Source organism: Alligator sinensis, unplaced genomic scaffold (genome assembly GCF_000455745.1).
Source record: "Alligator sinensis unplaced genomic scaffold, ASM45574v1 scaffold1_1, whole genome shotgun sequence".
NCBI lineage: Eukaryota > Metazoa > Chordata > Crocodylia > Alligatoridae > Alligator > Alligator sinensis.
In genome coordinates this window covers 819,822-836,846 of record NW_005842556.1, presented here as the reverse complement: position 1 = coordinate 836,846, position 17,025 = coordinate 819,822, and the positions used below count along the sequence as shown (strand labels likewise).

The following is a 17,025-nucleotide window of genomic DNA, read 5'->3' as shown; positions in this document are numbered from 1 at the left end:
GTTTGTCAAGGTCTGTCTGAATCTTAGCCCTACGCTCCAGTGAATATGCCCCAGCTTGGTGTCATCCGTGAACTTGCTGAGGGTGCACTCCATCCCATCTTCCAGGTTGGAAGAAAATTGGCTCCAGGACCAACCCTGGGGCACTCCACTTGATATCAGCTGTCAGCTAGACATTGAGCAATTGATTACTACTCCTGAGCCCAACTATACAACCAGTTTCCTATTCACCTTACTGTCTATTCATGCAACTGGTACTTCTTTAGCTGACTTGTGAGAATGTTGTGGGAGATTGTATTAAAAGCCTTGCTAAAGTCAAGTCCACAGCTCTCATGGTCCACAACTACCATGTCTACAGCTCTCCCCACATCCACAGAGCCAGTCATCTCATCACAGACGGCAATCAGGTTGATGAGACATGGTGTGCCCTTGGTGAATCCATGCTGACTGTATTCCTAATCACCCAGTGCTTAGAAATGGATTCCTTGAGGTCCCACTTTATGATTTTTCCAGAGACTGAAGTGGGGCTGACTGGTCTGCAGTTCCCTGGATCCTCCTTCTCCCCTTTCTTAAAGATGGGCACTATATTTGTCCTTTTCCAAGCATCGGGGACCTTTCCCAATTGCCTTGAGTTTTCAAAAATAATGTCCATTGGCTGTGCAATCACATTGGCCAAGTCCATCAACACCCCTGGGTGAATCCTATCCAGCCCCATGGACTTGTACACATCCAGCTTTTCTAAATAGTCTTTAGCCTGTTCTTTCACCATTGTTGGCTGCTGTGCTCACCTCCTCCCCAAACTGCGCTGCCAGGTGCAGTAGTCTGGGAGCTGACCTTGCCTGTGAAGACTGGGGTGAAAAAGGCATTTTCTTTATCATCTATCACAAGGTTGCTTCCCCCATTCAGTAAGGGACCCACACTTTCCCATATCTTCCTCTTGTTCCTAACATACCTTTATTATAGAATCATAGAACATTAGGGTTGGAAGGGACCTCAGGAGTTCATCTAGTTCAACCTCCTGCTCAGAGTAGGACCATCCCCAATTAGATCATCCCAGGCAAGACTCTGTCTAGCTAGGTCTTAAAAAACTCCAAGGATGAAGATTCCACTACTTCTCTGTGTAACCTGTTTCAGTGTTTACTACCCTCCTAGTAAGAATGTTTTTTTCTAATATCTAACCTAAATTTCCCTTGCTGTAACTTGTAGAAACACTTCTTGTTACCATTAATGTCCCTTCCTAGCTGCAACTAAAATTGTGCTTTGGCCTTCCTGATTTCCTCCCTGTATGCCTGAATAATACTCTTATATTCCTCCCTAGTTGCTTGTCCAAGTATCCACTTCTTGTAATCTTCATTATTGTGTTTTAGCTCACTGAAGAGTTACCTGCTATGCCAAGCTGGTCTTTTGCCATACTTGCTAGTCTTCCTGCACATCAGGATGATTCATTATTGAGTCCTCAGTAACATTTCTTTAAAGTACAGCCAGCTCTCCTGGACTCCTTTCCCCCTTAGACTTTCCTCCCAGGAGATCCTGCCCATCAGTTTCCTGAGTGAGTCAAAGTCTGCTCTTCTGAAGTCCAGGGTCCTTACACTGCTGCTCTACTTTCTTCCTTTCCTCAGGATCCTGAACTCAATCATCTTGTGGTCACCGCTGCCCAAGTTTCCACCCACTACTACATTTCCTACCAATTTTTTCCCTGTTTGTGAGCAGCAGGTCAAGAAGAGCATGATCCCTAGTTGGCCTCTCCAACACTTGCACCAGGAAGTTGTTCCCAATACTCTCCAAAAACTTCCTGGATTGTCTGTGCACTGCTTTGTTGCCCTGCCAGTAGTTATCAGAGTTATTGAAGTCCCCCATGAGAATCAGGGCCTGTGATCTGGAAACTTTCTCTAGCTGTTTGAATAAATAATCATCCACCTAATCCTCGTGATCTGGTGGATTATAGCAGACCGCCACCATGATGTCACCCTTGTTGCTCTCCCCGCTGTTCTGAATCCATAGACTTTTAGCAAGCCTATCTCCAGTTTCCTATTGGTGCTCTGGGCAATCATACAGCTTGTCTACATAAGGCACAATTCCTCCTCTTCCTCTCCCTGGCCTGCCCTTCATGAAGAGTTTATACTCACCCATGATAGTGATGACAGTGCTTCAGTTATATGAGCTGTCCCACCAAGTTTCTGTTATTCCAATCACATTATATTTCTGTGACTGAGCAAGGACTTCCAAATCTTCCTGGTTACTATGATCAAGGATTTTAGTCTCAGTCTCTGGAGCACACTAGGCTCTGGTAACATGCTGGGGCATGGCAGGGCCAACCCTAATACCACACTGGAACTAGCTGAAGACTCCACTACAGTGTAAGGGCAGGGACTGACAATAAGTCTTGAATTGGCTCCAGTGGTGAATTGTAGTTGGGACTGACAAACTGATGATTGTTGATCTCAGCTCAGGGACTGCACTGGAGCTGATTGAAGATCCCGGTACAGTCCCAGGGCTGAGAGTGACAATCAGCTGATTTTCAGACCTCTTGACCCCTGGGTTTCTGCCTCAAGAGGGATGCTTCCTAGGGTAGCTCTGGGGGAGCACAAAGCTCAAGGGAGATACATGGACAGGGTTGAAATGTCAGCCACATGCTCAGTGCTAGTTGTAGGTAGATAGTCCCAGCCCAGAAGGCTGGATCGTCTGCAGGTGGATTCCAGGGTGTGGAGGTAGAATGCAGGACATTGTGCTCCCTAGGGGCATGCTAGGGCAGGGGAAGGAGAGGCATACACCAATACACAAATGCCCAAACCATTTTAGTTGCAAGAGTCTACAGAGGATGCCAGCACACAAGTAATACACAGGGAGCTACGCAGATCCAAACTTCTTGCAGGAGTCCCTCAAAGTGACTGAGGCACATCCAGGCATGTTTTCACTGACAAAACAGGATGAGCAGACAACTAAACCAAAGTGTCTTTCTAATGCATTTTTGGTGTCCATTATTCGTTAAACTTTGCCTACCTGCCCCATGTTCCTCCCCTCACCCCAAGCAAATTCATATTGATCTCCTCAGGCCCAGACAGAGCCTGTACACAAAACATGGGGTATTTTCATGCCCACACATCAATGTTTGGCCAGGTACCAACAGGGCCTGCACAGGGGAGCTCCCATTGCTTGCTATGAGGGTGGTCAAGGCTGCCCACTGCTGGCCAGGTAATAGCAATATGGCTGCCAGAGGCAGAGGTGAGTGGGCCAAGGGTGGCACCCATACTCTATGATGAAGGATCTTTTGGCCATAAACTTCACCGGAGGTGAGGAATTGTTGAAAGACAAGCGTCTTGACATCTTCCCCCATATGTGTGACCACTTATGGGAAGCCCTCCAGGAATAGGACAACACAGTGGGGAGCGACCACCTCCCACTGAGGTCTATTATAAACATGTAGAATATCCTCAGGAAGTGGATGAGGTCATGCCTGATTGAGGAAAGGCAGTCAGCCATGGGGATCTTCATGTGAAAAGCCATCACTACACTCATGCTGCCCTACATGTATATTTTGGTCTACACCATCTCCATTCTAGAGGCTAATGGGGTTGTAAGCAATTTGTGAGAGGTAGTAAATACAGGAGGGGCCTGAGAGTTTCCCTTTCCTCAGTTTCCCTAAGGGGCACAGGGTGGAGGACCACATGTAGAGGCAAAGCGGACACTAGTCTGCAGCCCTCACCCTCCATCCCCTGCTCCTGATTGACAGGTCTGGGGCAGAATTAGAGGGTCAGGTGGCTCAGGGAGGACTCATAAGCCCAGGGCCTGACCCAGAAGGAATAGTCTGGCCATAGGAGCTGCAGGAAGTTGAGCTCATGGGAAAACCCAGTCTGGTCTGCTCACAAAAGAAGGACTCTGCATTGCAGGGGGATGGAAGAAACTCTGCACCCTGAAGAGCAACAGATAAGTGTCTCTAGCCTTTATGGTTGTGCTACCACAGGGCAAGATTAACCCTGGGAGGGAACCTTTTGGTTTTTGGAGCTTATGTTTGGTTTGCATTTAAACTAGAAGAATGAGTGACGCTGTGAGGGCAGGATTGGAGACCACTATGGTGCTGCAGAAGTACCCAAGACAGAGCACCTCCAGGGTCTGAAGGACAGTGGGCTGTGTGGAGGGCAGAAACCCAAACACTTTAAATAGAGGGCTGTTGCAAATCAGGACTGAGTACCTGGCAAAAAAAGATGGAGGAGTGCAAGCCCAAAGCCCATGAGGCATGAGACCAGGGTGCTGAGAGGCCCAGAGCCCACAAAGGGCAAACTCGGACCTGGGAGCTTGGGGTCCTGGTTCAGTGGAACTCAGGCAGAAAAACCCAGCTAAAACTTTTAAATTAAAGTGGGCCAAGGCCAGGGGAACCTCAGCCCAGTCATGGACCTACCCCAGAAACTCACTTCTGCCCCCCTAGGGGAAGCCTCCTTATGAAATTATAGCATCAGGACATGGCAGGATAGCAGGGTGGTCAAACCCTGAGAGGTCAGAGCGAGTAATGAGGTAGGGTCTAGGTGATGGCCAGGAGGGGATACCTTGCTGCTCCAGTGCCAAGCACATTGCACCTCTCTATACTCACCCTTCAGATATTTGAAAACTGTTATCAAATCCCCCCTCAATCTTCTCTTCTCCAGGCTAAATAGCCTTAGTCTTTTCAGCCTTTGCTCAGAAGTCTGGTTTCCCAGACCTCTGATCGTATTTGTTACTCTCTGCTGAACTCTTTCCAAACTGTCCACATCTGTCTTGAAGCATGGGGCCCAAAACTGGAAACAGTACTCCAGGTCAGGCCTCACCAGTGCCGAATAGAGCAGAAGAATCACTTCCCTTGATTTGAGTGACAATTCTGGTAATACAACCCAGTATGATGTTGGCCTGTTTTGCCAACTGCTGGCTCATATTAAGTTTATGTTCCACCCTAACCCCAAGTCCTTCTATGTGGTACTGCAGACTAGCCAGTCATTCCTTTGTCTGCATCTATATATATACAGGGTTTAGCCCATCTGTTGGTGTGTCTGTCTGTCCCTAACACTCTTTAAATGTGAATAGCTTGAAAACTGTAAGAGATAGAACATTTGTGTCTTCAGAGAAATTTCTTTGCTAAACCTTAGCATTTGTTTAGTGACCATGTCAGGATGATCCCAACTTCCAGAATTGGGAAAAAAAGTCAGGGGCCAAGGCTGTTTCTACTGAGCTCTTCCTGGGAGGATGCTGGGAGCTCAGCACAGTGGGGAGGGCAGAGGGAACGGCCAACTGAGGAAAAGCGGGAGCTGGGCAGAGGCATGAGAGAGTGGGTGAGCAGCAGTGGTCCCATACCGAGCCCTGAGCAGGGAATGAGGCGCCCAGGGTGAGCCCGGCATGGTGGGGAGGGCAAAGGGAGGGACCAGCTGAGGAAAACTGGGAGCCGGGCAGAGGCGCAAGGCAGAGGGCGAGCAGTGGCAGCCAAGTCCCAAGCTCTGAGCAGGGATAGAGGCACCTGGGGGTGGTGTGGAGGAAGGCCTGGGGCATGGACAGCTGTTGTGAGGTACAGAGCTTGCCTGCCCTTGCCCTTGTCCAGCAAAGAGGCATGCAGATGGCAGCCAGGTGGCAGAATGTGCAGGTCCACTTCCAGCCCACTGGACAAGAGCAAGTTCAGGAAGGGATTGGTATCTTCAAATGTTCAGCCTATTTTATTTAAGTTTTATAAATATTTACTATATTTAACAATTATAAAAAGTAAAATGTTTGTTTTTGTTATTTGAGATTCATCAGTTTGTTCATATGGTTATTCCATCCCAAGCGTAGGACTTGCACTTGTCCTTGTTCAATCTCATCTCATTGATTGAAGACCATTTCTCCAGTCTATCCAGGTCATTCTGGATACTAGCCCTGCCTTCCAGAGTATCCACAATCCCATCCAGTTTGGTGTCATCTCCTACGTGTGCACTTGATCCCATCATCCAAATCATTACTGAAGATGTTGAACAATAGTGAACACAGGACAGACTTTGGGGAACCTCATTTGCTATCTCCTCCAAACTAGATATTAAGTCATGAATGACTACTTATTAAGTATGATGATCCAAGCAGTTGTGTAACCACCTTACAGTACTTTCATTTAGTCTGTGTTTCCTTAGCTTATTAATGAGAATGTTGTGGGAGACAGTGTCAAAAAAACTTGATAAAATCAAGATATATCATGTTCACTCCTCTCCCCTCATTTATAGAGCCTGTCATAGAAGGAAATCAGGTTGTTCAGGCATGAACTTACTTTTGGTGATTCCCTGCTGGCTGTTTCTGATCACCTTGTTCTTCTCTAGGTGCATCTAGCTATCATCACAATAGCTTCCTTGAGGACCTGCTTCACACAGCACCTTCTCACAGATAATCCAATGTCAGATGGTCTAAAGCAAGAAGAAATGTTCAGTCTTTGGGGAGAGATTTCATAGGGTAAGAAGCACCTACAGTCTTACCATCACCTTTCCATCTTGATACAGAGCTTTAAAAATACTGGAAAAATGGCAGAGGTCAATCATACCATAGTGACTGAATTCATCCTCTTGGGGTTCACAAAAGATCCACACACACAAGCCATCCTTTTTTGTGGTGTTCCTGGTGCTGAATGTGGTGGGGAACCTAAACATGATCTTCATGATTACAGCTGATGACCAACTCTACACCCCCATATATTCCTTCCTCAGGGGCCTGTTGTTCTGTGACCTCTGCTATTCTTCTGTTATTGCCCTCAAAATGCTGGCAGGCTTTGTATCTGAGAAGCAAACATCTCCTTTGAAGGCTGTATTTTCCTTTTCCCCCCTTTACTGTCTTTGCAAATGCAGTAATATACATCCTGACTGCCATGACTTATGACTGATAGGTGGCAATCTGCAGCCCATCATGTCTGGAAGGGTTTGTATCCAGCTGATAGTTGCATCCTATTCTGCCAGTACTGTAAATGCTGTGATACACAGAAGTTCTACATTCAGCATCCTTTTAACTCCAATATCATCAATCATTTTTTTCTGTGATGCGCCCCCTCTCCTGGCACTCTCCAGCTCAAATACCTACATCCATGAGATTATGCTCTTCACTTGTGCTGGCTTTGTGGAGATGAGCTCTCTCCCCATCATCCTCACTTCCTACATCTTTATCCTGATCACCATTCTAGGGATGTGGTCTGCTAAAGGCAGGTACAAAGCCTTCCTCCCTTGTGCATCACATCTCACTGGGGTTACTTTATAGAATAGTTATTGTACATACCTGAGGCCAGCTTTAGCCTACTATTTTGACCAGGACAAAGGGACTTCTGTGGTACATGACTGTTACCACATTCTGAGGAACAATTATGTTTAAAATGCTTTTAAAACATTATCAGCAGGACTATGTTCCTTATATATGCTGGTAATGCAGTCAGTGCCAGAGATTCATTAACAAACAGGCATAATATCACTGATCCCACTAAAATCAATGTAGAGACTCCTGTTGACTTCACTTTGGATCAGGCATAGAAGGAAAAATGTGATAGCAGTATAAACAGAAAAGTGACAAAAACTCACTAGTAATGAAATATCAGAAATGTTGACCTTACTGAGCTGCATTTAACTACCTACCCAGAGACCTTAGGATTTTGAGCTGGTGATCACCACTATAACAAGGAAGCAACTGTAAAAAAAAAGGCATTTAATTATTTTAATTGAGAGTTTAGCAAGACAGAATTCAAGAGCTGGGTAACTTTTTTTTGGTGGAAATTAGTCAGGAAGTACAGATGCAGTGGATTTTACATGTTCCATGGGATATGTTGATCCTATTCAAATTTTCTTCTTATATTTCCAAGCAGCCCTACAGCCACTGGGTAATCTTCACAGTTTATCCACTACCTCATAAGTCTTGTCACTAGGACTGCCAACTTACCCTGATTACTCAGCTAAGACCAAGCAGCTGACCTATTCCCCTTGGCATGGGTTAGTTTGCAAGTGGATAACTCTCATCTATCTGCACGGCATGCTGCCAGTTTACCCAGCTTCTGGGTTCCATGTGTTGGCAGGGTCCCCATCTGTCTCACCTGTCTATACCAGGAATGACAAGTTTCACTTGTGTGCATCTTGATGATAGAGGACAAACAGCTGGGATGCTGATAAGTGAATCAGGTGGACAATGTTCCAGACATGCCATGGTCAGCTGGGAAGCCTAGGAAATAGGGAGGGCATAGCTTAGGAAAAAGGACATCATGGCTGCCTCCAGGTGTATAGACAGGGAAGTGGATAGACTAGATCACTGTGGAGCAGGGCATCCCAGCAGCCCCCTAACAGAGAGAGTGGCTATAAGTATTCATAGGTTCATAGGTGCTAGGGTTGGAAGGGACCTCAGTGGATCATCAAGTCTGATGCCCTGACTGTGGCAGGAAAAAGTGCTGGGGTCAGGATGCTGGGTACTGAGCAAGCAGCCTTGCTTGGGTCCAGGACCCCAGGGAGCTGAAGAGCCTGAGAAGGGTGGGACTAGAGACCAAGAAGGTGTGAAACCAGGGCCAGGGGTGCATTGCCCAGGAGGGGTGAGACAGGTCGTGGTCCCAGAAGCCAAGGTCTGGGGCAATGAATCTTGGCTAACGGAAGCATAACCAGAAAATAGGGGCTGAAGCTGGAAAGACTGAAGCCCCACCAAACGGACCAGGTGTTGTGGTGGGGCCAGGAGGCTGCTCCAAAATGACCTTCTATGAGGCATGGGCATTGCTATGGGGAAATACATCAGCCACAAATGCAGCCTATAAGGTAGCTGGTGCCTCAAGGCACTGACAGGACTGAGAGGGCCACCATTTAGTGCCCTAGGGGGAAAAACAGAGACTTCAGAGACATTTGCCCTCAGCTTTGTGGGGAGCCTTTCAGGCTAGCCCTGTAGGATAGATTGAGTATGCAGGGCAGCATGGGGTATGATCCCAGTATGTAGGGTTAGGTGGAGGTGGTGCATGGCCCTGGAGCCCTGCTTCTGGTGTATGAGGCTGGGCTGAGGCAGTGTGGGTCCCTGGAGCCCAATCCAGGCATGCAGGGGAGGCACAGGACCTGACCCTGGGAAAGGGTCCCATCCAGCAGGCATACTGGTCCTGTATCATTCATCTAGCCAGCAGGGCCAAAATCTTGAACACCTCTGTTCTAGAGCAATGTGAATTCTCTGCTATTTGATAAATATAATACTTTTTCCCTTTTTTTATTAGTTGGGTCTGTCCTAAATTTCCTTGTGTTTTTGTATTCTTAAGTAATGCTTTGGAGCCTAGAACTCAATGCACACTTAGTAAATTTGCAGATGACACCAAGTTGGGTAGAGTTGCAGACAAACTAGAGGATGGGATTAGAATTAAAAATAACTTTTATGAATTGGAAAAATGGTCTGAAATAAATCACATGAAATTCAGTAAGGAAAAGTGTCAAGTTCTGAGCTTAGGCTAGAACAACGAGATGCACAAGTACAAACCGGGGAACAATGAGTAGGCTTCAGTATTGCAGGAAAGGACCTGAGGGTTATAGTGGACTGCAACCTGAATATGGATGGAGAACCCCCCCAACCCTTTTCTCTGGAGCACACTTTCAGCTCCTGGTTGAGTTTCACTGTCTTAGGGGTTGTTTTATATGGGATACAGAAAGGTTGTCACACCAAACACAGATAACATCAGTAGGGCTACCTCTCTGTCTCTTAATCTTTATCATTTCATTTGGGCTGGCAGAGCTATGGTGACAGAAACCTCAATATGGGAGACAGCATATTCCCACAGAAGTATTTTTCTTCCAGCCTAGTTATGCCACTCCTCCCCCCCACCAAAAAAAACCCCAACCAACACACAGCCTAAACCAAGACAGAAGGAGCCTTCACACCATGGGTTTTGCTGGCAGATCTGCCTCAATAGGTTGTGTAATTCTATCACACTCTTTGCTGACACAGCTATGCTGGCAAAACTTTGTAGAGTAACTAAGCCTCAGTGTTGCCAGTGATCATTTTTTATTGAATACATTATTTTTTCCATCTATTTTTAAAGCCTCAGCAGATGGAACTGGGATGGCCAGGGGATACTACCATACAATTTATTAAAAAAACAAACAAACAAAAAAGATTAGGTTTCAATCTCTCATAATGGCAGGAAGGAGAACAAGGAAGTGCCATCCTTTCAGGTTGAAAGTGCAGGAGGAAAATACAATGAAACCAATATGCACTATTAATAATAAAAGTTCCATGATTTTTTTTAAGCAAATCTCATCATTTTTGAACTTTTGGAGTGGTAAAACTGCTGGCTGCTCTACATTAGTGGCCAAAGGCAGACATCACAATGTTGTCAGGAAGGAAATGTCCACGAGATGGCAGAATCTCTTTACAAATGAAGTTTACATGCCAATGTGCCTATTACAACATAGCAACCACTCAGCTATAGTTCTTTGTTTCTCAGGTACTTACATGTGTAACCCTTCTGCCAGGCATGGGGCAGCAGTAATAAGGGCTGAGGTCAATTTAAGGGTTTTACACAAATTTCCTATTTTGGATCAAGCTCCCCACCCAGAAACCTAGACAAATAAATTCTTCCTGGGTGTTCCAGTGTGATCAAACCTCTTAGAAGCACTATTGGAGAATAATAGGATGTATTGAATGGGCAAGGAAAATGGGACAACAGACAGGAAACCCCTAATAGCCAGTAGCCCACCACAACCAACTATTAACAGTTCATCACAGTAAGTATGTTCAGGGCTCCCTTTTAGTTTCACACAAGATAAACTTGGTAGCCAGTAGAGCCAGTGCAGCTGCTAGCCCAAACTTTCCCTTTGCCTCACTCACATTGGGGAGGGCTGGTTTGGTGCACTGTTTCTCCTCACTCTCACTGGAGGCAGTGCTCATCTGCTGCTATGATTGCTCTTCATTGCCACTGCGGGGTGCTGCTCTGACTGGGAGGTTGCTGCTCTGCAACCACACACCACCTGGGAGTGCAACCCCACCATTGTGCATCACCACCAGGAGGCACTTCCCTGATGCTGCACACCACAGACCTCAAGCAAACTGAAGGGTTGTGTTAAAATGCCTTGTCAGCATCTTCCCAGGCTCGTCTTCAGGTTTCTTCTTGCCATTGTTCTATTATCTGTCTGTCAATTTGATTATTATGGCCACTGAGGTGGGCAGGCAGCCCTCCCCACACCTTACTTCAGGTAATCCTGAGGTGTAACCTGAGCTAGATGCATTCCTAAGGGAGGGGGAAACCTGCTCCCTTCGTCTTGAATTCCCTGCCACTGCAAGTCATATGACTAGCTTCCTCACCTGGAAAAGTGATGTCATTTGAAAGCACCAGACTTCAGCCAGTGGGGCTGCTCCTGGTGGGACCTTAGTGATGAGGTCACAAAAGGGGATAAAAGGGGTCCTCATGAAGAAGGAGGGGCAGAGTCATCTTGGAGAGCTTCCATGCTGGAAACCAGGGAGAGAACTTCCATGCTGGATGCCCCAGCACATCCTGGAGGGCCTCACACACCTCGAGGATGGCCTCCCTGGTGGTGGCTTTGCCCACGCCAAACAGGTGTCTGACATACTGGAGGATGGCAGGCATGGTCAGCTTGAGCATGACGAGAGCCAAGTGGGTGTCTGTGGGGAGGGTCGAGCACGTGCCAATGTTCTGCCACTCCAGGTGGGGCCAGAGCTGCTGGAGCAAGTCCCAAAAGGTGGCCCAGCCCGGGTCATGTGGAAGCCATCCAGCCACTGCTCATCATCCCAGGTGTGCTGGATGACGTGCCACCACCAGTCCTCTCATTCACAAACAGGACTGCAAAATCTCATGGACTTAAAGTTAAGTTGATTTAACTGTCAAAAACTTAGTACCTGTGTGCATATGCAACCATAGAGCTTATCATAGTGTAGGTATTATGTGGGTTAAATTTACCCAGGTGTATCACTTTACATGTACTTACATTGGATTTCATATGCCAAGTATTTGCCCATTCAGTCAATCAGGCAAGATCTTTCTGTAATTTCTTGGTCTTTACCACTTTGAATAACTTTGTCTCATCCACAAATTTTACCACCTTGTGGTCCAAATATTCACTCCCTTTTCCAGATCATACATGAGTATGTTAAACAGCACTTATCCCAACACAGACCTTTGGGGGACCCTGTTGTTTACTTCTTTCCATCCTGAAAATTGACCATTTAAAATCACTTTTACTCCTTTCCTTAAAAAAATTTCTAATCCACAAGTGGATGTTCCCTGTTATCCCATGACTACCTAATTTAGCTAAGAGTCTCTGATGAGGGACCTTGTCAAAGGCATTTTGGAAGTAAAAATATACTACGTCAACTGGACCATCCTGATCCACCTGCTTATTGACACCCTCAAAGTACTTTAGTAGGTTGGTGAAGCATGATTTCCCTTTGACAAAGCTGTATTGATTCCTCCACAGCAAGTCATGTTCATCTAATGATGAACTGACTTGCCTCCTGAGAGGAGTGGATCTGGTAACAGAATTTCCCTAACATCTTTCACAGTGAAGACAGATGGAAAGAATGTATTTTGTTTCTCAGAAATGGCCCTATTCTGTTTTAGCACCTCTTTTACACCCTGATCATCCAAAGGCTCAACTGACTCCCTAGCAGGTCTTGGCCTTCTAGATATATTGAAGAATTTTTGATTGTCACCTTTTGCCTTACAAGCAAGCTTCTCCTCAAATTCTTTATTAGCTTGTCTTATTACAGTTTTACATTTGATTTGCCAGAATTTATGCTCATTTTTATTTTCCTCATTAGGATTTTACTTCCACTTTTTGAAAGAACCATTTTTTTTTCTGCTTATTGCCTCCGCAAATCTGCCCTTAAGCCATTGTCTGCTTTTCTTTTCTTTTCTTTTTTTATTGTGGAGGGGTCTATTTCCCTTTATTTATTTATTTATTTTCAGTACGCATTTGCTATGTACCTCCAGCATGATGTTCTTAAGTAGTTCCCATGCTGCTTGCAACTTCTTCACTTCCTTAGGAGCCCCATTTTAACTTCTAACTAGCTTCTGCATTTTGCTATAGTGTCCCTTTTTAATGTTAAAGGCTACCATGGTAGATTTTTGTTTCATCTCCCCTCCAATATGGATGTCAAAGCCAATTGCGTTGTGGTCATTATTCCACAGTGGAATAGTAACACTTACCCTTTACACCAAATCCTGTGAGCTGCTTAGCCTAGGTCAAGAATGCCTTTTCTCTGTAGGTTTCAGGACTAATTGCTCCAGGAGATAGTCTATAACAGGGTGAGCAAAATGCAGCCTGTGGGCCAGATGTGGCCTACCAGGACATTTTATCCGGTCCACGGGGCTTCTAAAAAATTTAGAAAATTAACACTTATCTGCTCTGGGCTGCCTGTCATGCGGCCCTTGATGGCTTGCCAAAACTCAGTAAGTGGCCCTCTGCCCAAAATTATTCCCCGCCCCTGGTCTAAAATGTCAAGAAATTCAGTTACTGCATCCCAGCCAGTTTATTTGTGGATAGTTGAAGTCCCCCCATTATTACTGTTTTCTGCTGTTGCAGCCTATCTCATTTCCCTTAGCATTTATAGTTCCCTGCTGCAATCCTGGTCTGGGGGGTCAATAGTATATCCCCAGGTGTAGTTTTTTCCCCCTATTGAAACCTGGAATTTCTATCCACAGAGATTCTATGGCACCTCTTTTATTAGTTGAGAAACCTTCCCTATTTATTTTGATGCAGTTTTTGATATAGAGTGTCACCCCCTCATATGACCTACTCTATCATTCCTGTATAGTATGTATCCTGATTTACAGAATTGCTTTGGCTTTCTTCATTCCACCATGTTTCACAGATACCTGTTACATCAATATAATTATTTACTGCTAAGCATTCAAGTTCCCCCACTTTTGATCTTAGACTTCTAGGATTAGTATAAAAGCAGGCATTCTTTTTATTGTTGCCTGGTTGGCTACTTCTGTTTGACTTTTTAATAATTAAAAGTATTTGCTTGTGCTTGTCTTCTCCCTGTTTCTTATCCCATTTTTTATGGTTTCACCCTTATAGGGTGTCAGTCCAATCTGTGCTGTTCCATACCTGTGATTTTCTCCCTGTTTTTAGTTTTAAGACTGCTCTACAACCCTTTCAGTGTTACATACCAGCAGTTTGGTACCATTTTGGCTGAAGTGGAGACCATTCCTTCTTACATGCTCCCCCTGTTTCAAAAGGCACAACTCCTAATACATCTAAACACTTCCTCCCTACACCATCATTTCAGCCATGCATTGAGACTCTGGAGCTCTGCCTGTTTACCTGGCCCTGCATGTGGCACTGGAAGTGTTTCAGATAATGCTGCCATGGAGGTCCTGGTCTTCAACTTTCTACCTAGCAGCCTAAGTTTAGCTTCCAGGCTGTCTCTGCTACCCCTGTCAACAACATTGGTATCTACATGGACCACAATCACTGGCTCCTCCTCAGCCCTCCCCAGCATCCTATGTATACATCTTATGAGGTCCACTACTTTTGCACCCAGCAGACAAGTAATCATGTGGTCTTCTTGGACATCACAAACCCCGCTAGCTATATGCCAAATAATCAAATCACCTATTACCACCACCTGCAGGATTCCTTCCCTTGGAGGAGTATTTTCGGTGCAAGAAGACACTGTCATATCAGCTGGAATGTGGGTCCAATCTCAGGGACAGTTTCCTTCCTTCCCAGCTTGATGCCCTCCATCCCTGAGGCACTCATCCTCCTCAGCAGCATGGGAGATGAAAGTCTCATCTATAAATGTCTCTACCTCCCATAGCTGTTCCAGTTCTGCCACCCTAGCCCTGAGAGAACATGCTTGTTCTCTCATAGCCAGTTCTTTACATCAGGCACACACACATAAAACCTGTCCCAGGGTCAAGCAATTGTATTTGCTCTATTTGGTACAATAAACTGGGTAGCCCACACCCTGCTGCTGGACTTTTACCTGTATCTTTTAAGGTGTTAAAACTTAGTTTTCTCTTTTAAGAAGGTTTTGATTTATGGGTTCCCTTAGACCTGTATGTTATGTTATAGACTAGTTAGACTAGTATGTTATGTTATGTTATGTTATGTTATGTTGGATAGGGTTTGGACCTTAATTGCACCATTATGTTTCTGTTGCATTATGTAAATAATGTTCAGCACTAAGCTCATATACCTGACAAGCATGGGAATTCTTTGGGGAGCTGGTACCCAAAAAGAAGAGAGATCAGACTGCAACCAATACCTCCTTGCTGGCCCCCTTTCAGGCTGTGAGCTGCAGCCTGATGATTTACTGATAACAGAGCCATTGTTACGTTCTTCAAATAAAGGTTCAATTATACCTGGTCCTCAATAACTTTTCTTTGATTCCCTGATCCTTTCATTCCCTCCAACGGAGGACACAAAGTGGGTAGTAACACTGTTATCTAGATGGAATATAAATGTCTAAACCCCACCTTAGGTTTATTTGGGATTCAAACACTCAGCATCCTTGCATATGAGGGATTCTTACACTGTAAACTCACTGTGATGGGTAGTAAGTTGCACTGTTCCATACAGGTAACTAGAAGTAGTGTAGTTGCACTCTCCTGTGCTGTGGGCAAGATAATTAGCACCACTGACAGTTACTGCCAACTAGCTGGCCCACAGTATCCTGTGAACACTTCTAGATCAGTAGCCAGGCATTGTAGAGCTATATAATCTGGTTCACGGCATGAATGCATGATGCATGGCACAGTAAGCTTGTATAGATGTGGCTTAGATTCCCTAGAGAAACCTGATCTGGCTTGTATTCAGAGATAGTGCCTAACACACCCTGACAGCACTGATTTCAGCACAAACAGACGCTCTCACTTAAAAGCACAGCTGGTGGTGATACTACTGCTGCTGTCTACCTGTTGTTTAAGAGACCTACTGGTTAGAGTACTTGTCCTTGAAGTGGAAGACCAGCCAAGAGACCTATCTCAATCAGGAGTGTTGGTGTAATTTATGTTAGATGGACATTGGTTAAAAATGAATTAGCCTTGGATAGCAGGGACTAGAACAGAGACAGGCAAAATACAACCCACAGGCTGGATCTGGGCTACCAGGCCATTCTATCTAGCCCACAGGGCCCTTAAAAAAATTAGTAAATGAATATTTATTTGCTCCTGGCTGCCTGTCATAGCTGATAGGAGCCAGGGGCAGTAGGACCAAGGGGGAGCCCTCAGCAGGACTGAGCAGCCCAGCCCTGCCCTACCCCCAGCTATTTCACTCCCTTCCTGCCTCAGTTCTGCTGTAGCAGCACATGGCTCCTGGCTGCATCACTGGATTGGGGAGCATGGGGCTGCACCAGTATGTGTGTATGTGTGTGCGGGCAGGGGAAGAGTGTGTGTATTGGCAGGGACAGTGTGTGTGTAGGCAGGGACAGAGTGTGTGTGTATGTGCAGGCAGGGACAGCGTGTGGATGTGTTCATAGGGCGAGTCCCACATGCACACCCCACCAAACACATGCACCCACACTCCCCCTTGCACTGCCATACATGTAGACCCCCACACCCCCTCACATGCCCCAGCCACCCTCCCCCAACACATAAGGCCCCACAAACCCCATACACACTCACACCCCACATACCCACATGCCCACAGCCCCCCACAAACCTATACACCCCCCCACAATATACAAGAGTAAGACTTCATTTTAAGCTATTGTTTGATCACCTGTGTATGCTACACAAACGCATGTAAATCAGGACAAACATATATTTTGAAATCATATGAATGAATGGTGTAGATGTTTGCTTTTTAGAATAGATTTACATTAGAATAGATTCACATTAGAATAGATTTACAATAAATTCACTGTAGCCACTTAGTAGCTGCAGTTTCCGATGCCATAATTGCTTTATGGCTTTAGAGTAGTACTTGGCTGCTTGTGTGCGTGATAGTACCTGGAAAATACACTTTTTCTTGTACAAAAAAATTTGACTTGCAGCTAAAGAAATGAAACCCGCCAAATCTGTGTGTGGGTAGGGAGGGGTATTTATTTTGACAACCAAAGGCCCCCCCAAATCCGCCAACAGCTGTAAATTCACTACCC

At 45.6% G+C, this 17,025-nt stretch overlaps 2 protein-coding genes across 2 annotated transcripts in view; both read right to left on the bottom strand.

Annotated features, from left to right (window-relative positions):
• The window catches only part of LOC102378887 (olfactory receptor 2G3-like), a 30,417-nt gene extending 18,857 nt beyond the window's left edge, over nt 1–11,560 (bottom strand). Inside the window, exon 1 of the mRNA XM_006032240.3 lies at nt 11,471–11,560. Within this exon, the coding sequence (XP_006032302.3) occupies nt 11,471–11,560 (90 nt within the window). The remainder of the gene's footprint in view (nt 1–11,470) is intronic.
• A 1,961-nt stretch (nt 11,561–13,521) lies between these two features.
• The window catches only part of LOC102378156 (olfactory receptor 1019-like), a 12,485-nt gene continuing 8,981 nt past the window's right edge, over nt 13,522–17,025 (bottom strand). Inside the window, exon 3 of the mRNA XM_025213897.1 lies at nt 13,522–13,542. Coding sequence (XP_025069682.1) covers nt 13,522–13,542 — 21 coding nt within the window. The remainder of the gene's footprint in view (nt 13,543–17,025) is intronic.